General features: G+C 43.2%; 3 protein-coding genes across 3 annotated transcripts; 2 read left to right on the forward strand and 1 right to left on the reverse strand.

Moving 5' to 3' along the window:
• The first annotated feature begins 1,424 nt into the window (after positions 1-1,424).
• Positions 1,425-3,004, forward strand: mtrfr (mitochondrial translation release factor in rescue). Its single transcript, XM_053419827.1, has 2 exons — positions 1,425-1,887; positions 2,586-3,004. Exons 1-2 carry the CDS (start codon positions 1,618-1,620, stop codon positions 2,802-2,804), a joined length of 489 nt encoding a protein of 162 aa, XP_053275802.1. The 5' UTR covers positions 1,425-1,617; the 3' UTR covers positions 2,805-3,004.
• A 1,240-nt stretch (positions 3,005-4,244) lies between these two features.
• On the forward strand, positions 4,245-8,517 carry kmt5ab (lysine methyltransferase 5Ab). Its single transcript, XM_053419826.1, has 8 exons — positions 4,245-4,381; positions 4,605-4,711; positions 5,766-5,913; positions 6,180-6,393; positions 6,501-6,588; positions 6,742-6,801; positions 6,989-7,179; positions 7,941-8,517. The coding sequence occupies exons 1-8, from the start codon at positions 4,363-4,365 to the stop codon at positions 8,149-8,151; spliced, it is 1,038 nt and encodes a 345-aa protein (XP_053275801.1). The 5' UTR covers positions 4,245-4,362; the 3' UTR covers positions 8,152-8,517.
• Positions 8,518-9,812: 1,295 nt separating this feature from the next.
• Positions 9,813-25,289, reverse strand: rilpl2 (Rab interacting lysosomal protein-like 2). The gene is made up of 13 exons (XM_053421057.1): positions 24,794-25,289; positions 18,121-18,265; positions 16,547-16,665; positions 16,172-16,447; positions 15,878-16,048; positions 14,755-14,921; positions 14,585-14,674; positions 14,222-14,278; positions 12,595-12,630; positions 12,134-12,431; positions 11,898-12,049; positions 10,714-10,836; positions 9,813-10,255 (listed from the first exon to the last, which is right to left on the reverse strand). Exons 1-13 carry the CDS (start codon positions 25,256-25,258, stop codon positions 10,234-10,236), a joined length of 2,121 nt encoding a protein of 706 aa, XP_053277032.1. The 5' UTR covers positions 25,259-25,289; the 3' UTR covers positions 9,813-10,233.
• Positions 25,290-25,411: the final 122 nt, after the last annotated feature.

Consider the following 25,411-nt stretch of genomic DNA (forward strand, 5'->3'; position numbering starts at 1 on the left):
TCAAGGGAGAAAAAGAGGAAGGGTTACATAACACATGTTTAATTATATCCATATAAAAAAAAATTGTGAAACTAGTTAGCAATAAATGTATTTATAGCTTTAAATGGACATCAGTACTTTTCCTTGAGTGAATCTCACCTTTCCAGGCATCCTGCACTGATCCTTCAGAACCTACAGCACAAACATGGCAAACGCTATTAAATTCAATAGTAATGTCTTTTGGACTGTTAATGGAGAGTGTTGTGACAATGTGAATGACACATAATTAATTTAAAAAACAAGCAAACCTGCTGCACTGTCAGGTGAAGAGGTGATCATAAATCCACTACCCCTGTTGATACTCTGCTGTTCAGATTTTAACCATAAACTTTAACATGCTTCAAAAAGGACAAGTTGGGCCTTAAGTCAACGTTCAGATTGTGGCAACTACCCGAAGACCACTGAGTTGATCTAAGAGGACATGCAGGCTCATAAGAAGTATACAAATCATTAATAGGATTTGCCTTTTTACAGAAGAATTATGGACATGTCAGCGCAGGAAACAAACTTTTGTAAAAACCAACAATAATCAGTGTCATACATGAATACAGTTACAGTGAAGTACAGTATATCCAGAGACTATATGAATAGGGATCTTTATATATGCAAACAACAGGCTAGCAATACACAGAGCCACAGTGTAAAAACCTGTTGAGATTGGAACACCATATAATTCTACAAGGTTGTTGAAACTATCAAGTATCTGCTTTTACCAGTGAACAAACGTCATGATGAATGTAAAATATACAAAAGGCAACAGAAAGGGCGACTGCAGCCGGTTTCTATTACACTTGATGATAGATCGGTACCATCACAGAACTTCCAGAACGTTGACTATGAGGACCTTGCCACAGAAAACTTCAGAACGCTTCTACCCTTTAGACATTTTTTTTAATCGGATCGAACAACTTCCGACTTCCATTTGTAATTGTTTTATATAACATATATTTTGTAGGCCTATTTATTTTAACTGTCAAGTCTAACGTAACTGTATTTAATTTGGCAATTTAATATTTTTTTTAACTTTAGAATGAAAAATATTTTTTAGGGGTAAATTGTCTATTTTCTGTCTATGATATTACGAAAACAAGATATCATGTAAATAAGGATCACTCACTAAAGTATTTCTTGAGTATAAATTAAGGTTGCACAGCACTTGTAAAATAATAAATTATTTCTATTTTACAACTTTCACAGACAATTACGGAGGGTGTTAACCAGAAGAAGCCTTTAAAGAAAGTCAAACTTTACAAGTGTATCCTCAAATATTTGTACAATTTAAAAACCTGCCAGTTTTGTTCTGGCACACGGTGGCGGTAGAGATTAAACCACATAACTGCTCTTTCGGTCACGAAGAAAACAGGCAGTTACTGATTGGCTGACACGGTAGGCGACGGGGGCGTAGAAGAAGATGTGACCGGAAAAACAAGAGCACGCTGATGTGACGAGGAACAGACTGAACATATAAATACAGTAAATTTTGCGTGGACAGACGTCACTTGTGAGGGAGTTCATATTTATGTTTGGTGACGTACAACCTGATGTCATGACGTCGATCACTCGCTCCGCTTGAAGGAAATGTCTCGACTTGTCCCGCTCATCACGTCAGTGTGCAGAGGGGTCTTATGGAGGAGGGGGTGTCCCGGTGTCTCCCCTTCTCTGAACCCGCTCCCTGGACTCACATGGGTGCCTGCGGCCGGTAAGAAGGACCTGGTGGACCTGCCTGTCCTGGACGAAGACGAGCTGGAGGAGCAGTTTGTGAGAGGATCCGGTCCCGGAGGACAAGCCACCAACAAGACCAGCAACTGTGTGGTGCTCAAACACGTCCCCACCGGGATCGTAGTGAAGGTACGTCCGGTGCTCTCCTCAAACACTGTCAGACTCCATACTGAGGTCAAGCAGATCACTTCAGAAACTGAAAAGAATAAGGCTCCTTTAAAGGTTCAGTGTGTAAGATTTAGGCAATAGGGATCTATTGGCAGACATTGTATATACAATACTCCTAGTGATACTTACACCAGTGTGTTTCATCTTTATTATACCAATTGATGTTTTCTTTACCCTAGAATGGGCCCTTTATATTTAAATACTTGATATCTAAATCATGAGCTGGTCCTCTCTTCAGAGGCCGCCATGTTGTTTACAGTAGCCCAGACTGGACAAACTAAACACCTTTTGAGTTTTTATGACAACTGAAGGCCACCACAGGTTCTCTTTCATGTTTAGAGGGGGGTTGGGGAGTGAGGAGGTGAGGGTTGTTCAGCTGAAACATGCAACTTCATCACTAGATGTCACTAAATTCTACTCACTGAACCTTTAAAGGGGAAATGTTATGCTTTTTAACCGTTTCCCTTCCCTCTAGTGTGCTATATATTTTTGTGTCTATTTTCTCTGTGCCGTTATATCACACATGTGCATAATAATAATAATAATGTGCCCAGCGGCTTGTCGAGAAACATAGTATGGCAGAGGTGGGAGTTTTGCGAAAATAAAAGATTTGAGATTTACTATGTTCATATTTTGTCTTTGTACCATTTCCCCCTCAGTGCCATCAAACAAGATCTGTGGAAATAAACCGAAAGCGTGCCCGTGGAATCATGAGAGAGAAACTTGATGTTGCATATAAAGGAGAACTTAGTGAACTGATTGTAAAGAAGAAGGAGTCGGTGCATAAGAAACAAGAGAAGAAGAAGAAAGCACATGAGAATCTGGAGAGGAAAAGACTCTTTAAAGAAGCGCTGGTTACAGAATCCACACATGAATAAGATATTTATTTGTAGAATATGAGAAGACATGAGTCCGTGAATATATCAATTTTATTTTGTGTCTGTGAAGACTGAGAAACAAAACCAAGATAAGTAATGTCAAGGGTATCCAATCAAATAAGCCTTTTATGTCTAGCATCTTTCATACATAGCCAAGGATGGAGAATTAATAGATTTAATAAAGTTGTTTAAAATAAAAAGGTTGGTGATGTGTAGTGAATCTTTTGATATTTAAAGGATGTTTCCCAAATTAATATTTAGTGCTTTAGGTACAGAATACAACATTCACCTGTAGGCGTGGTTTGATTCAGATTCACATACATTTTTCATGACATAATTTCCCCCTCATCTATTTTTAGTAAATCTAATGAGTTTCAAGAGTCAACTCAGACAGACTACACATTGTTATATTATGTTTGGTTGAATTTGCTTTGCAACATTTTACCCAGTTCACCACAAGATGTCAGCAAAATGTGATTGGCTAAATACAGAGAAGACTTGAGGTGAAGCCATTTTGCTGTCAGTTGTTCCTAATTGATGTCTTCACCCAGAATATCACTGAATGGAAGCTGCTGTTTTCACTTGAAATCAGGAGGTGGACCAAACCTTTGTACTTGAATGAGATCTTGTTTGGCATGGGAGGGGGGGGGATTCCATGTATGTTTTAAAACCGTTGTAAAGCAAGATATATTGCTGAAAGTGGTTTTGAATTGCATTAAATCGTTCGTGCTGAGACAAAAGTATAGCACATTTTCTAGTCCTATTCAAGCAAGTCCCCTTCCATTCAAAAATATGTGCTGGTAAGTTTTCAAATGAATCTGCTGAAAATTAAAAAAGTTTCTCTCTCTTCAGGTATCACTCACTCCAGAGCTGCAAGATTCAGACGACAAATATTATTATTATTACTTTATGAGCTGTTGCATTATAACAACTTGTCTGTCAGAACGGAAACCTGATTGAAAACAACTGTTCCTGGTCTCTCTCTCTCCCCATTATTCAATTGGGGCATGGATTTTTGAAGCCTGTATCGCAAATATACTGATCATATACGTTCAGTGATGTAGGAGACTTCTTTTATCCAGTTAGATTTAAAATAAAAAATTATCAGCCTATTTACAGCTGCTGTTTTATTTCGCCTATCCTTAGTGATATGAGAAGCAGCTTTTAAAATCTAGGTGTACCCAATAAACTGCCAATTGAGCCTATACCATATATATCTTCCTAATATTCCAATAATGTTGAAAATCATAATACTGAAGATCATTATATCTGTACTGCAGCACAGAAGAGAACAGCAGAGGTCTAAGGGACACGTTTCAGAATGGGAGCTTCCTTTTTTTTAATGCTGAGCTGCAGCCAATGAGAGCGCTGCTGTCATGCTCGCGCTCCTCCCGTCGCGGCCAAACAGCCAATCGGAGCAGCCGTAGGGTTTTTAAATCCTCCACGCTCTCACCGAACCTCTCCACGGTGGCTCACCGGTGCCAGTCGATGCAGAGACGGGGGATTTAAAACTGAGGCCGCGCTGCACCCACTCCTCGTCCTCTTGGGTTTTATTCTGATGACGGACATGGCAAAAGGTGAACTTTGACAATGCTCTGTCGCTTCTGTGTCAGCTTGTGGTTAACCGCACAGCTGGAGTTGACGTGAAGCTAACGGCTAACGCTAGCTAGCCCAACTGGAGGGTCAACTTTGTGCAACTAAAAACGCAGCTGCTGGTTAAAAATAAAACCCGCGGGTGAGCGGAGTTGTGTGACTCGCAGAGCATTGAGTCTTGACGTGTTTCCGTGTTTTTTTTTAAAGGGAAGAAACACTTGCAGAGAACCGACGTGAAGCCCGAGGACAGCGTCGAGTACCAAGTCGCTTCAGGGGAGGGGACAAAAGAAAACAAACCAGCTGCGAACAACAAGGTGAGTTCAGCTGTTTGGTTTAGCACCGATGCGTCTTCTGCGTTAACGAGATGAAACGGTTAAACCCAGGCTGCTTTTCACACATTGTGGTAAAGTTAGTGTGACAGGTCTCCTGCCTCAGTTTAGCAACGAATATAACATCCACTCACAAACTTCATTGACTACAGGAAGCTTCCTATCGTTAACCAGACACGAGCCTGTCAGGAGAACCCTCCATCAGGCGGTGCACAGCTTCTCTAGGACTTTTTATCAAAGGCCAAATATTATGGTGTAGACAGTAAGTGGACCCATATCAACAGTGCTGCAGCTCTGAGATGTAAACACTGTGAGTCACTGTCACTGGATAAAGTGGTGAGCTACACAGTCGAGCTGGGAAATAAGATGGTATCAATATTTAGAGCAAAATAACACAAGGCCAATATGTTTTTATAACACAAGTGATCTATATCCGTTTTGTAAAATGTTTTGTTGTTTATCAAGTGTTTATTTGCTTTCCATAAATAATGTTTCAAAACCACAACCTTCACTCAGAAGCTAAAATCAGCCTTTAAACATTAGACATTTATATCTGTCTATGATTTTTGGCTTTATCCCCCAGAACTATACCTGTAGAAGAAGTCCTTACAGTTGGCTATAAGGGTTTGAGATTATGATCCATGCAGCCACAGAAAACCCAAAGTTTCCAGATTTCTGTGCAAGCAACAATGGTTGATCAGTGTTTTATTAATATATTCAGAAACTCGAATACATGTGCCTATCAGAGATGGTGCTGTTACCATGGAGAGGAGCCACTCACAGCGGGAGATGACAGGCGGTACGATAAAGCCTTCATCAGCTGTTCAGTGTTTTTCAGTTTGCTCCGATCTGCTTTTTTACCATTTGGATTCTGAGGCTATCATTTTTTGATGCTTTGGATTTTGTCCGCAGAACTTTAACTTTGAAAATGTTTGCTATGCAAATGTTTGGCATCTTTTTTTGCATCACAACATTGCCTATTCAACCACACAACTCATCTATATCTTTTCATCAAGGTAAATAATAATTCTTTCTGTAGGATTCCGTAGGTAGAGTTCCGTCAATTTTCCTGAGTCTACGGAGTCCTAGCAAACCTAGATCCCCCCTGAGCGACAGTTCCAGCATGCTGATCCAGGAGGGAAATGAATCTGATGCAGCTACTCCTGACGTGTCGAAGCTGAAAAAAGGTGAACACCTAATTAACCTTATTAAAGAATTCAAATCCACTTATTTTGAAAAGCTGTTTTTAGATCATTACTAATGCCAGATATCTTCCAGCTATTTCCCCCCCCCTCCAACCCTGTTTGGTCAGCAGATCCTTGTGTGCCACAGAACATGGTAGCAGTGTTTGCTGACGTATCTTCTGACACAACTTGACTGTTTTATGAAGCGGTTGTCACTCTCCAAATGGTTAGGGCAGCTGTCAATTTCATTTTGTTTCTTTTTGTTTTAGACGTACCTAAAGAAGCGAAATGTGAGAGTTTTGATTCCAAAGAGCAGAAGCCAGAAATTCCTTCTCTCAGTCATGGGATCAGAGAGCAGCCCGCTGTCCAACCTGATCAAAAAGAGCTCACCACGCACACAAATCATGTCCGGTCTGCAGCAGACGGCAAAGGTTCAGCAGCCAAACCTCGGAGTCGAGCCGGTCACAAACTCGGAGCAAAGAAGTGAGAGCACAAAGCCAACATCAGGGTCGTGGGGGGGGGCAGATACGAGACATGGTCTAGTTACTCAATCAGAATCTTTCATTCTTGATCATATATGTGTTTTTCAGAACGGAAAACAAAGCTCCTCAAAACAGAAAGGTCACCGACTATTATCCCATCAGACGAAGCAACAGAAAAACGAAAGCAGAGTTAAAGGTTTGTATGAAAGATTTAATGAAGAGGGTTGAACGTTTGTGTTAATAAAATACAATGTGACTGTTTTGCTTTAGTTATTGCCTTGTGTGTATAAAGATTTTGCAACTCTACCATACCGTTTAACTTTGACCCAATTATTCTAACTGTCAACAGAGTGAAGAACACAGATACATTGATGACCTGATAAAGAACGGCACTGAGGAAGGAATGCAGGTGACATTTAAGGATTCTTCTAATGTTGTGTCACTTTACTTTGACAACGCACTGTGTGAATTTATATCTTCTTTAAAATCTGAATATTTATTTTGTGACAAATTTATTTATACAGTGGTTAAACAATTCCTGCATCTTTACTACACCAGATAAGCTTCACACTTACGTTGCTTTTGAATGTTTACAGGTCAAACACATAGAAGGAAAAGGAAGAGGAGTATTTGCTGTCAGGAGCTTCAAAAAAGCAGAGTTCGTTGTGGAGTACCATGGAGACCTGCTGGAACTGGCTGACGCTAAACAAAGAGAGGCCCAGTATGCTCTGGATCCCCAAACGGGCTGTTACATGTACTACTTCCAGTACCAATGCAAAACTTACTGGTAAGTAATGTCAGCACTTTAATTCAGATTCTTTGTACAATTATCTGCTTTCATATTTCACATCATCTTCTCTGGGTCTCAGACTGGATGTTTCTTAGACCCTGTTCAGATCTGGTACTAACAACCCTCTTGAGGGATCTGATCACAAGTGCTCAGCAGCAAATTCAGCTCTTAACGAACCCAAATGTCCGGAGATCTGGTCATTCAGACAAATGTGGCGACATTCTTTTCACTGTGTAAACGTTAATGCGTCCTAGGCCACATATGAAGGGCCACCAACTCGGCTGACGTCCTCTGACCTGCTACAGTTGATAAACACTCACCACATAATGATTGATAGCAGAGCTGCGCATTCATTCAGCCCCTCCTGACTCCACTCATCTTTCTCTTGACACACAAACATTGTCATAGGACACATCTGTAAACTCAGACTTGCAAAAAACAATTTAATCTCTGCGAGCACATTATGTTCATGATTATTTGCATAAAGTGCGGAAGTGAGATCTGATCACAAGTGGACACAAGTTCATGACACATTTTAACGCCAGGAGTTATCAGATGGATTTAGAGCGGTTCACACTGATCAAATCTCTCAGGACGGATATATAATACCAGAATCCTCTCTTCTAATTAAAGACTCTGTTTAAAAAAAAAAGTTCCCCTATCAAGATTGCAGTAGACTTGAAAATGACATTCCTTTGTTTCTGCCTGACTTGTGTATATCATGTTAACAGCTTAATATTTGTGTTGATCTATCGCAGTGTTGACGGTACAAAGGAAACAAGTCGTCTTGGAAGACTAATTAACCACAGTAAAACCGGAAACTGCCAGACCAAGCTTCACGACATCGATGGAACGCCCCACCTGATCCTGGTGGCTTCTAGAGACATCGAGGCAGAGGAGGAGCTGCTGTACGACTACGGTGATCGGAGTAAAGCCTCCATCTCGGCTCACCCGTGGCTCAAAAACTGAAAGTTTGACCACAAGATTTTGTATTGGAGATGAATTGGTGCTCCCTGCCTTCCTGTTGGGTCTTTTTGTAAAAGATGCTACAGACGAGCAGCCCTCACATGCTTTTTTATTAAGTATAAAAAAAATGATTTTGTTTTAATTGGAGGCTGAAGCTTCAACGTATGAAACATGTATTTTTGCAACGACCGTTTTTAATCATCGTTTTATATTTTTCTTATCTAACTGTAGCAGAGAGGTTTAAGCTTCAAGAGTATTTCTCCTGGCCAAGTAGCAGATCCTTTTGTAATGAATATAATTCTGACTATCCAATTCTGCGATTGTAAATTATTACCTGTGCTGTAAATTGAGAAATAAACAGTTGAAATCTCAGAACAGCTGTGCAATAATTAATGGTTGAGATCTGGAAAACTATAAGATGCTCCGATACCATTTCCCTTCCTGATACCAATATCTGGACTTTACCAGTGCATTTAAAAATAACGTTAATTATGAAACTTATTTTAACTAATGTATGATGCCAACATGGAAGTGATGATTGCTATCATTGGATGGCCTGGCTCAGGTGAACTCTTTTGAAAAGCAAATGCATGCAGAGAATGACTGTTAATAATTTTATTATCCAGTTTGACAGGAAAACACAACACTCTGCGAAACTTGGCACTGACATACCTTTCATGTCGCCATTGTACTTGTGGGACTTTCCAGTATGAATAATTGCCAGATTGCTGATGGTAGCTCTACAGTCAGAAATTATTTCATTGTTGCTCTGAAAGCAGTTAAAGAAAATGATTTAAAGAGGTGGTATCGGAACATCTTTTAAAAATAAATGAATAAAAACCTAATTTATGGCCTAACAGCCCCTTATAAAACCACATATTACCAGATCTTTATTTGGATCTGCACCAAATTATACATAACTATCAGTCGCCTAAATATTCCGACTAAGATCCATAAATTACCTGGGAAATCTGTGAAAACTAGATAATTAGCTTTCGCAGAGTTAAAGAACGTGAGAAGAATTCCTGGACCTGCCCCAAAAATGAATGGGATCATTCTTTGCTCATGTCACATCCTTCCCAGTTTTGTGGAAATCTGCCCTGTTTGTGTGTATCCTGCTGTCAAACAAGCAAACTGAAAGAAGGGTGAAGACAGGACCTCCTTGATAAAGGTAACTATGGCACTCTAAGATGACACCCTCCTCCATTGTTTGAAATGCACATTGTGTTGCAGCAGAACAGAGACGTTGACAGAACAGATAATAACCACAAAGCTCAGTTTGGTTCTTGTTTTGAACAATGAGTATGACTCAGATAAAGTTAGTATTGAGGGACGTTAAGAATAAATTGAATCAGAATAAATCTGGCTCCTCTTTGCTCAATTCTTCCAATCAAAACAAATCTACACAGAGAAGTCATACATTAGAATTCTTGCTTAGGACTTGAATAACAGTCAATTATCAGTTGCCGTTGAACCTTGAACTCTTTACCGTGGCACTAATTTTCAACAGTGTATGACTTCACGTGATGCTGTAGTTAGTGGCGAGTGTGTGTCCCCTAAGATTTGTCTTGAATAAACATAGATTCAGATGAGAAGTACAACCTGTAACACCATGGAAAGTTATTAAATATTTAACCTGTGTGAAAAAAACACTTCAAAATGTATTAAAATTCGTATTTTTAATGTTTTGGGGGTTTGAGTCCTCTGTCTGTGTTTGACAGCTGAGTTCATGGAATGTGTTTTAGATTACACAAATTCATTTCAAGCCTACAGATAACTTAATTTTTAAGTTAATTCATTCAACATCGAAAATGATCTCCAACAGCACCCAGATAATACTTTTCCAGTTTCATTTCCTTCATCAAACGTTTCACGTAATATATATATATTTCTGCTACGCCAACTCTAATTGCATAAACCATCTCAGGTTATAATTACCAATATAAAACACAGTGCTTGTTAGACTGACAAAATACACATTGTAAAAAAATCTTCAATATAAAAGTGGTTAACTGATGAGAAGAACTGTGCCGACAAATCCAGTTTGTCTTCTCCGATGGTCCGCTCGTGTGAAAAGCCTTTGTCTTATTTCCGCCTGAATGAAAACCTATAAAAAGAAAAAAGCCTGGTTAGTTTAAGTGGCTCGTACGTGGGCCCACTGCTGCTGGTGGGTGTACGTGGAACATTGAGGTGAAACTGGCCGGGGGTGAGAAACCCCAAAAAATAACTGAGTCACAGCAGATTGTAATTACTGACAGCAGTTTGGCGAGACACACGGCCAGTTTCCAGCTTCTCTCTCTCTCTCCCACAAACATCAGCATGAATTCATTTGGTCACAAGCAAATCATTAGCAGCCAGGAGACGGGCCGTGAGAACAGTCTTCCTCTGAGCTCACTTCAGCATCATGTGGTTGCTGCAGCAGATATTCTTGAGACCTTGCCATCAGAGGTGTACAGCTAAAGATAATGTTTTACTAGAGACAAATCTCATAATTGCTTTACAGTGCCTCTTTGTGATTTCCTCTGATAACTTATTATCACTGAAGGACTCCAGCCTGATACTCACAGTTTGCTTATGGTCGTCTTCTCCTCTTTTGCATTGTTTATCGTGGGTGGAATGTGCTCTGTGGCTGCCGGTGTCTCCAGATCCACTTCCACCATGGCTGGCTCGGCCTGTGGAAGGATCCCACTGCGGAAGCAAAGAGTGATGGGGCTTTTTAAATCAGTCAGCCGATTCTTCAGGCTAATATCTGGCATTTTCACATCTATGGTCAATGTCTGCACTTACAGGGCCGATTGACACACACACAAATCCCTTTTCTCCTCTACATTTGACAAAAGTTTCATCTTATTTTTGTGTGATTGACAAAACTTAAAAAGAAAAGGTCCAGGGATAGTTAATGGAGTTTGTGTGCGAATCATTTTTTTTCTTCAAATTGCATTTTACCAGATGAAAAAAATAAACAATAGCAGCACAACAAAATACCAGCATAATATATCTGCCATCGACCTTGGTCAAACCAAATCTGTCGACCTCTAGAGGAAAGCACAGAGTTTGGGTTACTGTGAATATTTTGAGTTGACGGAATCAGCCCGATCAAGTTAAAGCTATTTGGGAAGGTGAACTGTGGCTGATATTTTTTTAAGTTTATTTGTAGTAGTAGTGTTGTAGTACTTACAAGTTAGTATTAACACAAAGATAAAGAATAATCCTTTAACAGGGTCAGATAATACTGGATATTGGTGTCCATTTAACCAGAAAACAGCTCTTATTCATTTTCACTTTCTCCCACATTGAGAGATGACCATGAGGTTTTTTTATAAACATTCTCATTGATTTCTCAGCGAATAGCTCATTGATCCAGAGGAAAACAACCAGGACTTTTATTTATGACTGTGTGCAACTTGCTGCCGATCCAAATAGTAACCCAGGTTTAGTGAGTTAATATGTTATATCCTGTTGGACCTTGGCGGAGGTATAAACAAGTCAAACAAAGAAGCACTATCCAGATGAACATTTTCACATATACAATCTTCTGCAGCACAACACAACAATACAGGCCTGCATCACATCCTGATATATGATCCTCACTGAGGCTGCAGTGATTTATTAGATGACACTATACTATACCAAAGATGCTCTGATCTCATGATTGTGAATGTTGGTGGACGCGACGTGGCACCATCCACCATAAGGACAGAAAAGAGCCTGAACGACGTGTTTGGATGGCCGCGGGCTCAGCTGCTCACCTCTTGTAGAGCTGCAGCTCCTCCTGAGCCACCAGGAGCTGCGCCTTCAGCTGGTTCCTCTCCTGCAGAACCTCCTTCAGCTCCTGCATGGTGAACCGCGGCCTGTTGGGGTCCGTCAGGTCCACAACCAGCTGGTTGGGCCCCGCGGTTTGCTTTAAAAACACAGGGGACAGGAATCATTCACGGTGTTAGACCAGTGCGCGCTGGTGTCCGGCGGACACTCGGCGGAGCCTCACCGTGCCCTGGCCGGAGGATCTCTCCTGGACGAGCCGGTCCAGCTCCGTCTTCAGGTTGTCCCGCTCCATGCGCAGCTCCTCCACGGACAGATTGTACTTGTTCACCAGGGTCTCGAACATCTCCAGCACGCGGACGATGCGGAACTGCAGGTCGGACACCTCGTCTCCCGTGCGGCTGACCTTTAACAGATCCCGGCCGATCACGTAGGAAATGTCGTAAACATCCTCAACCGTGAGCTCGAACGCATCTTTCTCGAAAGCCAGAGCGGGAGACGACTCCTCGCCGAACTCCATGACGGAAGCGACGAGTTAACTCGAGGGAAAGTTAACTTCTCTCCAGCAGCGACTCCTCACGGGCTGCGTCTGTCTGCCCGGACCCGAGAGGAGGACTTCTCACAGGCTGGAGAAGGTGATCCACTTCCAGAGGAGCCGCACTCCCCCCCCCCACCCCCATCACTCACCCGCCGATGGCGTCACTCAGAGGAGGGCAAAGTATCCTAGCGACAGGTGAGCACAAAGATCGTCTGCGGGTCAAGAGGACTCCCTCCTCGCTCCTCCGCGGGCGCCCGGGGCCTCCTGTTTTTCTCGGTGCAGAGAGCCAGAGAGTTGAGTGTGTGGGCGACCGCTCTCAGGTTGATCACCTCTCTGCACCAGGACGTGTTCCTCCATCAGGTGAGAGAGCACGTGGTGTGTCTCCTGTTTTATTTCTCTCAGTTTACAGTTCATATTTTCAGAGTGACATGACCAGGACATATTCAGATATTAAAAAGATATACAATTAAATAGTGCACTGGTCATGTCACTCTACTTATAGTGTTTGCACTATTTCTAACAAAAAATAACTTTTTCAAATTTGTGTTCAGAGTACAAAGTGTTCATTTTCCCCATACCTACACTTGACTTTATAACATTTCTATACAAACCACTACAGTGAAAGGTGTATATAATGTACATACTCTTTCTTTATACCTTTTATTATCTTGTTTACTTCATTCTAACTTGCATGCTGCTGTAACAACTGAGTTTCCCCTGTGCGTGGATCAATAGGGGACAATCAGATTCTGTCTGGGGCCAGTGTCCCCCTTGTGCCACCCCTAGATCTGCCCCTTTCATAATGGAATCATAAACATAAACACTAGTAATTAGTTGAATCTAATCTAATCTAATCTAACTATATCTCGCACAATTGTCTTGGGAACATGCATTTGATACACAGTGATACACAATAACAAATAAAAAAGTTAAATAAAACTTTATTTCAGAACAAACATTCTTTTGCAGATGCACATACTGATAGTTTGGACACAGTCTATGTTGGAACATATTTCCTCGCCCCCCTCAGCTCCATCCTCCAATCACTACTGCAAAGACTCTGGCTCCAAATGGTGGCATTTTTGTCCCACATATTTTAGCCTCCTTTCTGGATAGTGGGGGGGGAGACATGTCGCTCATCTGTCTATGGTGTGGTGCAGGGCTGTAATACTGTACACTTAATCACATACAGTGTTTTTAGAGGAAAACAGAGGAACATGGTCTTAAAGCTCAATTTCGCTGAATCTTGAAACCAGACTCAAACAACTTTGATAATACTTCGGCATCTAATACATGTTAACATCCCCTGCACATACATTACACAACATGTCCCATCACCTTCTGTAAGTCTCATGGCAGCTGGACCCATTTCTGACACGTGATGTTATTATGAGTCTGTGAATATTCAGTTTATACAGTATTATGTAGCACAACGATTTCTGTGCCGGGAGAAAGTGAGAACATTGAATTCATTGTTATAAATAAAGTGACAAGTGGTGACTTATTTACGAATTTACTAAACCCTTAGAGGTCATGAATACAAACAAGAGTTTCCAGGTTGAGCCCATTATCTAGTTTTTTAGGACTTAGGTTTACCAAGTTAGCGACAATGTTACCAAAATGTAACAGTAAAAATTCCAGAGATTTGGTTTAAAATCAGCAAGTAAAGCAGCAACTAAGCCAATTCTTAATAATGTCTGCTGGCAAACAGAGAGAAGTATGAGGATACTTTAAATTTACAGTCATACAAAGGAAAGTCTTCTGATTGGCAACAACGTGGGATCGTCTGTGATCAAACCAGCTGCCACCATTGGCATTATGGCGGTGAAGATCCTGTCCAGAGAGGAACATGGGAAAGGGGTCGGGGTGACACAGCAAGACGGAAAGGACAAGAAGCATCAGAAACATTATTCTGATGAGTGTTATTCTTTTCAACTACAGGGTACTCACTACTAACACATCACACAATATCAAAATAAGTGATATTGGATTTACTTATTCCTATCAAATGGTGATGTTTTTTTAGAAGCATTATGGTGGCAAATTATATAAATGGTGTCACATAAGAAACTAGAACGGGGCCGAGAGGTGAACCTTTGTAAATAAAGAAATGTGTGTCATGTCCAACTCATTACTCACAAGCGCCGGATTCCTGATTCAGTGGAAGTGGAGCATGGTGGAGGAGGTGAAGCACAAACAAAGGGGCTGGTGTCATCCTCAGACTCGTCACTGCGGGGATATGGAAGGGGTGAGCGTTAACTCTCGCCATCAGTGTTATGTAAAATTTGATCAACTTAACAAAAATAGACCTTTTGTAATACGCCAGGTCTTCCTGCAGCACGAACACTTGGGCCTTGAGTTCATTCCTCTCCTGCAGGACGTCCCGTAGCTCCTGCAGAGTAAAGCGAGGCTTGTCTGAGTCCTGCTCCGGGCTGTCGCTCTGCTCCTGCAGCTCCGTGTCCGCTGGCCCCTTCTGCTGACAAATCACATTTTGACCATTTCTCTCAGCACAGCATGGACAAAATGACACAAACAAAGACGTGAGGAGCTGAGGAGTTCTGCAACAGGCAGACAATTAGAGGCACAATCCCATCGTTTGTTTCTGTAAATTGATTTATCAACTGCCTAAAATAACTAAACCAAGGCAAAAAAAGTGCTGTCTCATAATGTTAAACAAAGTAAAAAGAAAAAGCCCATTCATCCAGATCCGCTCTAAAATGGAATGGGTTCTTTCCTGGGTCATGAGCCACACCACAACAAAATGTCATGGAAATCAGTTCAGTATTTTTTTTGCGATCCTGTTGACAGGCAGATAAACAGACGACAATAAAAACCTAATCTCTTAGGTGGAGGTAAAAATGTTTTTGCAAATGTTTAACGGGATACAAAATGCATTAAACCTGTTTGTAAGGCCATAAACCCTCCGTCAAGGCCCAATAGTCCCCTTGTGAAAACCACATTTAAATTCACTAGATCCAGACTTTAATTTGGATCTGGGCACATTCGTAAATATAAGCCCTTTAAATATGCCCAATTCTTTTAATCAAGATCCATGAATCAACCAAAATGTAGGGAAATGCCCGATCACAAAGTGAGAAAAAAGTCCTTGGTTCCTCCCTGATCCATACCATATAGTTCCATCAATTTTTTGGGTAATCAGTTGAGTACTTTTTGAGTAATCTTTCTAAAAAACTAATGAAAACAGATGTAAATATCCTGTGCCTCTAACAAAGGACACTGACTTACTTCTACTTAAACAATGGAGAGATGCTTAATAAATCAGATTCATGGCTATTTGATTAAAAAAAACATTACAGGCCAGGACACACCAGCAGTGTTATAATGTGTGTCAGTCAATTCATGGACACATATACAGTGAGACTGTATATGTGGGAGACCTGAGGCAGATGTTACCAATAACAAAGCTGTCACCTCCTCATCTTCATCAGCCTCTTCCTCGTGGTTTCCTCTGATAGATGACCTCTGGAGGATGGAAGGACTCTTGTCGCGCTCAAAGCAGTTTTCCATGAAGCCAGGGTCCCCTCCACACTCCACCCACACTGACTTTGGTTTGATGGTGGTGGGTGGCGCTGCCTCTGAGGGCTGGAGTTCACACAAGACAGCCGCTTACACACTAGAAAACCAGCCAGATCGAATGACCTACAGCCAAAAGTAATTCCAACCTAATTATATTAATGTTGAAAATAAGCTTTTTCTTTTATGTACCGTCATCTGTGGTGATGCAGGTAAGGACCTTCCAGATTTTGTAAGAGAGCACCCTTCAACCTCAGAGATCTCTCTCTCCAGCTCCATGTCTCGGAGCTCCTTACTCAGCCTGGTGACCTCCAGCTGCAGAGCGGTGACCTCCTGCTGCCGTGCCTGGGTCGCAGCCTGCAGCTCAGCCCTCTGCTGGATTAGTGCCTTGCCCTGCGCTTCCATCACTCCTATCCTGTGACGAAGGTCCTGGTTGATCCTTATCACCCGATGCTGCTGCATCTGGAGCTGCAGTCGAGGGAATTTCAGTTCAAGGATAATACATTGTGAACTTAATTTTCTATCAGGAGCCATTATTTGTGATGCATGTGGTGGAGAGCTCCTCACCGCGTCAACGTCCTCATTTCTCAGTGTGAGCTCATGGTCCTTCGCTCGGATTTCATCCCTCTGCTTCTCCACTAAGTCTTCCAGCTTCTTCCTCACACGTCTTTCTTTTTCTGACATTCCTGCAGGTATAATAACATAAGAGCTGACTAAATACTTAAACAAGAAACAGGGGAAAAAGTTGTGGTTTGAATTTACTTTTATCTGTTTTGTCACCTTATTAAACCTATTTTATACAATGCCATTCATGTAAACCCAAATCTATTTGATTATCTCAATTATTCTGTTAAACTTTCTTTCTTTCATTTAACGTCTTTTGGTTAATGATTGCATGACATTTCAGAAGGTTTCTTATTAACCATATTGTTGAAAATGTGCTATATTAATATAGTTTGTAATTGTATTGTTATGAGTATGTTTACAGTCGTGAGTGTTTATTATCCAAATCGCAAAATCTTTTAAAATCTATTCCGTTTGAGGCTTGCAGGGAGTGTTTTTTAAAAGCTCAGCTATATGTCTGCGTTTTGACCGTGGCCCTGAGAGGAAGAGTAGCTGCAGCCACCGTGCAGGTCAAAAACAAGAGCTATATTTTTGTCCGCTTCAAAAATAGTCTCCTTTGCAATCGCCTGACTGCCTCTCTGCACAGCCTCCTCTTTCATGTCACCACACAAGCATTCTGCATGTCCACTGTACAACCCAGTGTGACTGCCCAGGGTAAATATGTGGAACATTCATTAACACATGTGGAACATATCAGATCTCGGCCGGAACCAAACGTATTTAGTCATCGCAAGATACAGTGCAACACAACTTAGAGTGCAAGACTTCGAAAAGCAACCAGACTACATGATGTGTTATTTTCTGTTGTTATTATTATTATCACACTAATTTCTATCATAGAAAGTATAAGTTAACTTAAAAATGTTATATTGCTTTTATATTTTTCCAATTAGATTTTTGTGGATTGACAGTGCATTTAATGCCTGGCTGAAAAACAGAAACACCGTCTAACTGTGGATTGGTCACATCATGGACAATGCTCAGTTTGCTTATTAAGGCTTTTCTGAAATTGTCTGCTCGTGGGCACGTTGATGATGTTTCTACCACACAATGGACCTAAAACTGGAAGACGACCAATCTCTCATGATTAAATGTAGAATATGCTAACAAAGATGTCAATGAAGAATGACAACGAGATTCCAGAGCTTTTTATTGGCCGATGTGCTGTAAACAAAAACACAATGCTTTTCACAGCCGCATTAAATGTCATGTCCTGCCTCCTGAATGCTCGACTCAGGTACCACACCTCGCTTCAATGTTCCTGTTGTTGTGAACGAGTCTGACTTGGACTGTCTCCTGATGTGGTCTATATGAAAGAAAACTCCAGATCCAACATTTTCAGTTCAAGTCTGAAAACCGCATTTAGCTTACTCTGGCTTAACAGATAAGTGCATCCCTATCGATGTATAATGTGAAAATGATCAATTGAAGGAAAGCAATTTGTTAGATTATTCTTAAATGATGTTATAATGTATTTGTCAAACCCTGGTTGAGAAACCTCGCCGCAGAAGACCTACCCTCCTGTTTGTGCAGGTCTTCCTCTGTGACGGGCGACTCTTTGAGACTAACTAACAGCCTCTTGTTCTCCGCCTGAAGCCGAGTGATCTGAGGGAGCAGTTCCTGGACCTCACCTCTCCACACGTCCTCCACCAGCTCCAGCTCCTGAACACATACACAAGATATTTAATCAAATTTAAAAACAACAACAACCTCAAAGTCAGGGGCCTGCACACGTTGCTCGTGATCGATACGGATATATTGGCTGATTTATATTTTTATAAAATGAAAAATACTTGTGATATATAGACATATAATTGAGGCTTGATATTTATATTAATTAACTAGCCCCTAAACTAAATACCTAATCCTAACTCTAACCTAAACACACACACACACACACACACACACACACACACACACACACACACACACACACACACACACACACACACACACACACACACACACACACACACACACACACACACACTGTTGTTACAATGTTACCATTGGAGACGATTTGATACATTTACATTTTTTCTGCTGTTCCCTGGCTATTCCAGTTTGAATGTTGACAGAACCCCAAACTGCCCAACAAATGAGTAGAAGTGAGAAGTGGTGTGTTAATGGGAGAGAGAGAGAGAGTTACATGTTGTGGTGTTGATGTGGCGATGACAAAAAACACAAATTCCAGGATGCATTCAGGCGCATTCAGATATGCATCGTGGCATCGACCACTTGTGATTGGCTCACGCAGGTTGGACGTTGATACCTGGTCTGAGCGGTGACTGAGTGATGCTCAAACCTTGGACCTTCAGCCCACCCACAGTATATCTCTGGGGTTCTCTCATTCCAGTGGCGTTTCTACATTAGGGGCACGTGGGGCACTGCCCCACTAGATCCAGATGGCGCTGTTGTGCAGAAAGCTCAATACATCTGTACATTGTGGCAAAATGTATTTTATTTTATTTTATATGCAAAATAGCGTGAATTACTGTGCGAATAAACTTGACTCACAAGCATTATAGTCTTGTTTTGGAGTCATTTGATTCATGTGTATTTCTGTCTGCGTGCTTGCTCTCGGAAATTAGCTTCTCTCTTGCCGTCCGTCTCCGCTCTGGGGGCAACGGCCCAAGCTTAAGACTGTTGCCATGGAAACACCAATGAGCGTGAACCACACAGGCCGAAGTTAACATTGGGTGGTGGGCGGAGCTGTGGCACTTTCAGATGTGCCCCACGAAATCTGCCTAGCAACTCGACTGGTCCAAGTCATCAGGCCATTAAAGTCATGGCCAGGTTAAACCAGTAGGGGGTCCTGGGGCAGATTCATTGAATTACATCTGTTTGGGCCTTTTCAAACTAGATTTTTTTATCTTAATTTGCGTATTATAAGTTGTTGTCGAGTGATATCACGGGTTAAATTTTTAAGTTTTGCTTCCGACATCGAAACTGTTTCACATATTTGATATAGATTTGTAACTCATATCCTTCTCAGCCAAACTGTTTACATTTATGTAAACACAACGTAAGAAATATTTAGAGTGAAAGAACAACCTGCTTTTCAAATGTTAATGTCATAATTTATTGGTCACTGTGTTGCAGCTCGCTCCAGAAAACACTCTTTACTGTGATTATATTGTCACGGTTACAGTTATGACGGAGTCCCCTTCCTGATGCACGACCGCACGCTGCGGCGGACGACCAACATCGACAAGATTTTTCCGAAAACCGGACCGATACCACGGCGGCCATGTTTACCTGGGCCGAACTGCAGAGCCTGAATGCCAGCTACTGGTTTCTTTCTGTGAGTCGCACAAAACACACAGTAGACAATATAGAGAAGCGTTTTTATTATATAGAATTTTAAAATATATAGCTGTTAAATTAAGATACTAAATATCACAGTGTGCATCACATATTAGCATTTACAGCAGCACCACACAGTTACCAGTGAGCAGGTGAAGAACATATCGTCCAGCTTGTGTAAGCGTGTTAATTGGGTTTCGACGGTCGTCCATTTTGCTCGATCGGTTCGGTGCGGCCGGCTCTCTGGGAGCAGACGAGCATCAGCGGGCAGGAAACCAGTCGGTCTACAGGTTTAACCACAGGAGGTTCAGTCGTCTGTTCTTATTGGAGCAGCGTCGCCTCTTGGAGCAGCGTCGCTTCTTGGAGCCGCTTCGCCTCTGGGAGCAGCGTTGCAGCCTCTCATCTGGGACCAAAGGTGTCGCATCTGGGACCAGAGGTGTCGCCTTTGGGACCAGAGGTGTTGCCTCTGGGAGCAGCAGCGTCGCCTCTGGGAGCAGCGTCGCCTCTGTGACCAGAGGTGTCGTATCTGGGACCAGAGGTGTCGCCTTTGGGAGCAGCGGCTCCTCTGGGATCAGCAGCGTCGCCTCAGGGAGCAGCAGCGTCGCCTCTGGGAGCAGCGTCATATCTGGGACCAGAAGTATCGCATCTGGGACCAGAGGTGTCGCCTCTGGGAGCAGCGTCGCCTCTGTGACCAGAGGTGTCGTATCTGGGACCAGAGGTGTCGCCTTTGGGAGCAGCGGCTCCTCTGGGATCAGCAGCGTCGCCTCAGGGAGCAGCAGCGTCGCCTCTGGGAGCAGCGTCGTATCTGGGACCAGAAGTATCGCATCTGGGACCAGAGGTGTCGCCTTTGGGAGCAGCGGCTCCTCTGGGATCAGCAGCGTCGCCTCAGGGAGCAGCAGCGTCGCCTCTGGGAGCAGCAGCGTCGCCTCTGGGAGCAGCGTCGTATCTGGGACCAGAAGCATCGCATCTGGGACCAGAGGTGTCGCATCTGGGACCAGAGGTGTCGCCTTTGGGAGCAGCATCGCATCTGGGACCAGAGGTGTCGCATCTGGGACCAGAGGTGTCGCCTTTGGGAGCAGCGTCGCCTCAGGGAGCAGCAGCGTTGCCTCAGGGAGCAGCAGCGTCGCCTCAGGGAGCAGCAGCGTTGCCTCAGGGAGCAGCAGCGTCGCCTCAGGGACCAGAAGTATCGCATCTGGGACCAGAGGTGTCGCCTTTGGGAGCAGCGTTGCCTCTGGGAGCAGCAGCGTCTCCTCTGGGAGCAGCAGCGTCGCCTCTGGGAGCAGCAGCGTCGCCTCTGGGAGCAGCAGCGTCGCCTCTGGGAGCAGCAGCGTCGCCTCTGGGAGCAGCAGCGTCGCCTCAGGGAGCCGCAGCGTCGCCTCAGGGAGCCGCAGCGTCGCCTCAGCGAGCAGCGACTCCTCTTGGAGCAGCGCCACCTCTTGGAACAGCGCCGCCTTTGGGAGCAGCGTCTCTCCCAAAGGCAGCGTCGCCTTTGGGAGCAGCGTCGACTCTGGGAGCAGCGTCACCTCTGGGAGCAGCGTCGCGTCTGGGACCAGAGGCATCGCCTTTGGGAGCAGAGTCTCCTCTGGGAGCAGCGTCGCGTAAAGGAGCAGCGTCTCCTCTGGGAGCAGCGTCGTCTCTGGGAGCAGCATCGCCACTGGGAGCAGCGTTGCCTCTGGGAGCAGCGTCGTCTCTGGGAGCAGCATCGCCACTGGGATCAGCGTTGCCTCTGGGAGCAGCATCGACTCTGGGAGCAGCATCGCCTCTGTGAGCAGTGTCGCCTTTGAGAGCAGCATCGTCTCTGGAAGCAGTGTCGCCTTTGGGAGCAGCTTTGCCTTTTATAGCAGCGGCGCCTTTGATAGCGCTGCCATCAAAGGCGCTCTGCTATCACAGCGACGCTGCCTTTGATGGCAGCTTTATCAAAGGCGACGCTGCTATCAAAGGCGACGCTGCTGCCATTGAGAGATTTGACCTCAGAAGCTTCTGATTATGAGTTATATTTCTGCGTTTCTTTCTCATTGTCCTCTGTCTTGTGGGGAACCGGACAAGCAGCTTTGTTGGGGTCTTTGTGGTCTTCATCTGATGAGCTGTCCGACTTTTTAGCTTCACCTGGAATTAAAGGAAACTGATAAAACATTAACAACAATGAGCCGATTGAGTACCAAGTGAAACTAGAAACAAAAATAAAGAGCATCAGCCTCAACTTGTCTCTTTAACTTTTTTATTATTCTCTTCTTAGGCTTTTAATTATGAATTTAACTAGAAACAATCAAAATATATGAGGTAATTTCCCATCATGTGTCTAAACGTAAACTATTCAGCCTCCGGTTAATTTATTTCTTAAGCTGCTTGAACTGCTCAGATGTTAAGACTGAAAAATAATGTTATATCACTATGAGACGTATTTCAGGAAGATTTGCTCATCGTGATTTCACAGTTGAACATTTGATTTTTTTTTTTATTTCTTTGAGTTTTTGTTCTCTACCTGGTTGAATTTGTTGTCGATAAGAAAACAAACTGTGAACTTATCCCGATCATTTTATCGTTTGTGTGAACTTTATTTTGTTTTTGTATTTCACAAATCTAAACTAGGATTCACGCTCTCCTTGATAATCTGCTCCAGATGGGGTTTTTGAGCTAGATTGGTTCTGATGTATTTTGGATGGTAAAACATTTTTGAAATACGTATTTTTAAAACTTCCTTATTCAAAGCTTTCTGCCACATTTGGTCATGTGATCATATTCAGGAGGATCATCCAATGTGAAGGTTTGATTCTCCATTTTCATCTTCATCTTCATTCAGACACGACCACTCATGACGTGTTTGGCCACTGTTGGTTTGTTGTTTTCACAAATGATTCCAGTCTTGGCTCTAATCTGGGTTTGACCTGTAAACTGGACCTTGACTCTGTCTCATAGTGGAAACCCTTTTCACCTGTTATCTGATGGGTTTGTGATGTTTTTTTTACATTATTACTATTTCTGTAAATTCATCCAACTTCACTAATGGACTCAAAAGGCTTGCTGTGTTTTAATGCTGATCAACGAAGTGATACGCTTGTTTTAAAGGAGCAGGAAATCATCCCATACATATAGTTTTTGTTCACCGCCCTGAAATCGTCCTTTTTGGTGTTGTTCATGATTTGATTGTGCAGCAGAGCTTTTACAAACAAACTGTGGCGTTTCTACATTAGGGACACGTGGGGCACTGCCCCACCAGATCCAGATGACGCTGTTGTGCAGAAAGCTCAATACATCTGTACTTTGTGGCAAAATTTATTTTTATTTTATTTTATATGCAAAGAAGCGTGAATGTGTGTGTGAATAAACTTGACTCACAAGCATTATAGTCTTGTTTTGGAGTCATTTGATTTGTGTGTGTTTCTGTCTGTGTGCTTGCTCTGTGAAATTAGCTTCTCTCTGGGGGCAACAGCCCAAGCTTAAGACTGTTTTCATGGAAACACCAATGAGCGTGAACCACACAGGCCGAAGTTAACATTGGGTGGGGGGCACTTTCAGATGTGCCCCCACGAAATCTGCCCAGCAACTCGACTCAAATAATGCGAAACGCGACTCCAGCTCCTAGCCTTTTGCCTGCTCGGCTTCACCTGAGCTAACAGGCTAACAGGCTAACACGACCTGAGACTGTGGACAGGTTTCACTCACATATCGGATGAATAATACGGATTTATCTTCGGTTTGTTTTCCTAACAGAGAAGCTAAAGACGTCTGTGCTCCCGTTTCTGTGGTAAGTCAAGTTTAGCATTGAGTTAGAAGTGATGAGCAGGTACCTGTACATGGCTTGTTAGTTTAGCCCCGCTAGCCTGCAGGCGATGCTAACGGGACCGTACGGAGTTATTCACCCGATATGAACCGACATGATCCGGTCCAGCCAGCGGGGGAAAGCATAAGAGTTGATGAGGATGAGTGTGTTTGGAGAATAAGCTCCACCACGTAAGATATCTAATGGTATGTAAAGTTGTTTCACTTGCCAACCCATTTGACTTGACTACGTTACACAGATTATTATTTAGCAGAAACAGATTTACTGTGATCAACTGAAACATGAGTATTTAAAGTCACATCTACATTTTAAGAGCAGCTGTTTAAAGTAGCATTGCGTCTCCTAAAGCTCTTTATTCAGAGTATCGATGATGACTTTGTGTAAAGCTATGTGTCTGTCTAATCTTTTTACTTTGTTGCAATCACTTTACTTTAATGTTGTATTATAGTCAACATCTTTGTGTCGCACTGAGCGCTAAAGCATGTGAATTGTATTTGAAATAGGATTTCTGCTCCCTGCTGGCACTCAAAATGCAGCCCATAATATATCTTACCGGTCTTTATAGGCCTACTGCTTATAATAATCAGCTACCTCTATTTTTGTGACGGTGACATGACATCATACAATATTGCCCCACCAGAAATTTCAGGCTAAAATCACCACTGTCTCATTCTTAGTTTCCAACAACTTATGGAATCTCAGCAGGTCCTCACCCTGCACCCAGGAGGCCGAGACAGGTCCAAACCGTATTCCCCTGAGGAGGAGGCCTTTCAGCTCCACCAGGCCCTTTAGGATGAAGACACTCATCAACGAAGATAATGTGAACCGAAGGGGTCAACATGCGTGTCCCCTTCACTGGAGAGAGAGGGGTGTCGTATGAAGGTGACAGGTGAACTGTTCGTACTTGGAACAGGGAAGTAGAAAGGTACCGTGGTGCTAAAGGTAAACAAGGAAACACATTTTCCTCGCTGCACAGTCTCACATTGATCAGTTCTTGTGCCACAGATTCGGTGTTTTTGTGCAAGAGGAGCCAGTGTTAATGTACACGCACACACACAGACACACAGACACACAAACACATACACACACTCTCACACACAGACCTTCTGGTGCCTCCTCTCCTGCTCGGACTTGTCGCTCCTCTCCTGCCTCAGTCTCTCCAGCTCCCTCCGCAGCTCCTCGGCCTCCTGTCCGGCGGCCCCCCGGCTCACCAGCGCCTCCAGCTGCTCCAGCACCCGGACCACTTTGGGCACCAGCGCAACCAGCGACTCGCAGCCGAACCGGTCGATGATCCGCTCGAACTCGTGTGCCAGCACCGCCGCTATGTCGTACACGTCCATGACCGTGAGCTCGGCGGCGGGTCTGTCCAGAGCGGACATACTCCCGCAGGTGTCCATGTCTGTCCTCTGCTTTACACCTCCAACTTGTCTCCCTGTCCCCGGACAACACCCGTTTAACGTTTTCCGTGAAGGCAACTTTGTTGACAGATGAAACTTCACCAGCGTCCACCAGTCTGATGCTGCGTTTACGGTCCCTGCAAAAACCTCGTATATGTCACTATCTAACATCAAATATGACCAAAGTCTCCATAGGTCACCAATGTTCGGACCGCGGACCGGATTCGGACCCAGACGCCCTTCATGTGGACCCAGACCTATTATTAGATTTTGACGGACCGTTTCTGCGCAGCTTTTTATCGCATCTACGGGAGTCTTTTTTTA

The sequence above is a fragment of the Pleuronectes platessa genome, chromosome 4 (assembly GCF_947347685.1).
Source record: "Pleuronectes platessa chromosome 4, fPlePla1.1, whole genome shotgun sequence".
Classification (NCBI taxonomy): domain Eukaryota; kingdom Metazoa; phylum Chordata; class Actinopteri; order Pleuronectiformes; family Pleuronectidae; genus Pleuronectes; species Pleuronectes platessa.

Coding starts and splice junctions, on each gene's coding strand:
- kmt5ab (XM_053419826.1), top strand. Junction 6,802..6,988: donor GCACTGAGGAAGGAATGCAG/GTGACATTTAAG, acceptor GAATGTTTACAG/GTCAAACACATAGAAGGAAA. Junction 7,180..7,940: donor TACCAATGCAAAACTTACTG/GTAAGTAATGTC, acceptor GATCTATCGCAG/TGTTGACGGTACAAAGGAAA.
- rilpl2 (XM_053421057.1), bottom strand. CDS start 25,258: ATGTTAGATAGTGACATATACGAGGTTTTTGCAGGGACCGTAAACGCA. Junction 18,266..24,793: donor AGGAGAGGAGGCACCAGAAG/GTCTGTGTGTGA, acceptor GTATGTGTTCAG/GAGCTGGAGCTGGTGGAGGA. Junction 16,049..16,171: donor CTGCATCACCACAGATGACG/GTACATAAAAGA, acceptor TGTGAACTCCAG/CCCTCAGAGGCAGCGCCACC.
- mtrfr (XM_053419827.1), top strand. CDS start 1,618: ATGTCTCGACTTGTCCCGCTCATCACGTCAGTGTGCAGAGGGGTCTTA. Junction 1,888..2,585: donor CCACCGGGATCGTAGTGAAG/GTACGTCCGGTG, acceptor TTTCCCCCTCAG/TGCCATCAAACAAGATCTGT.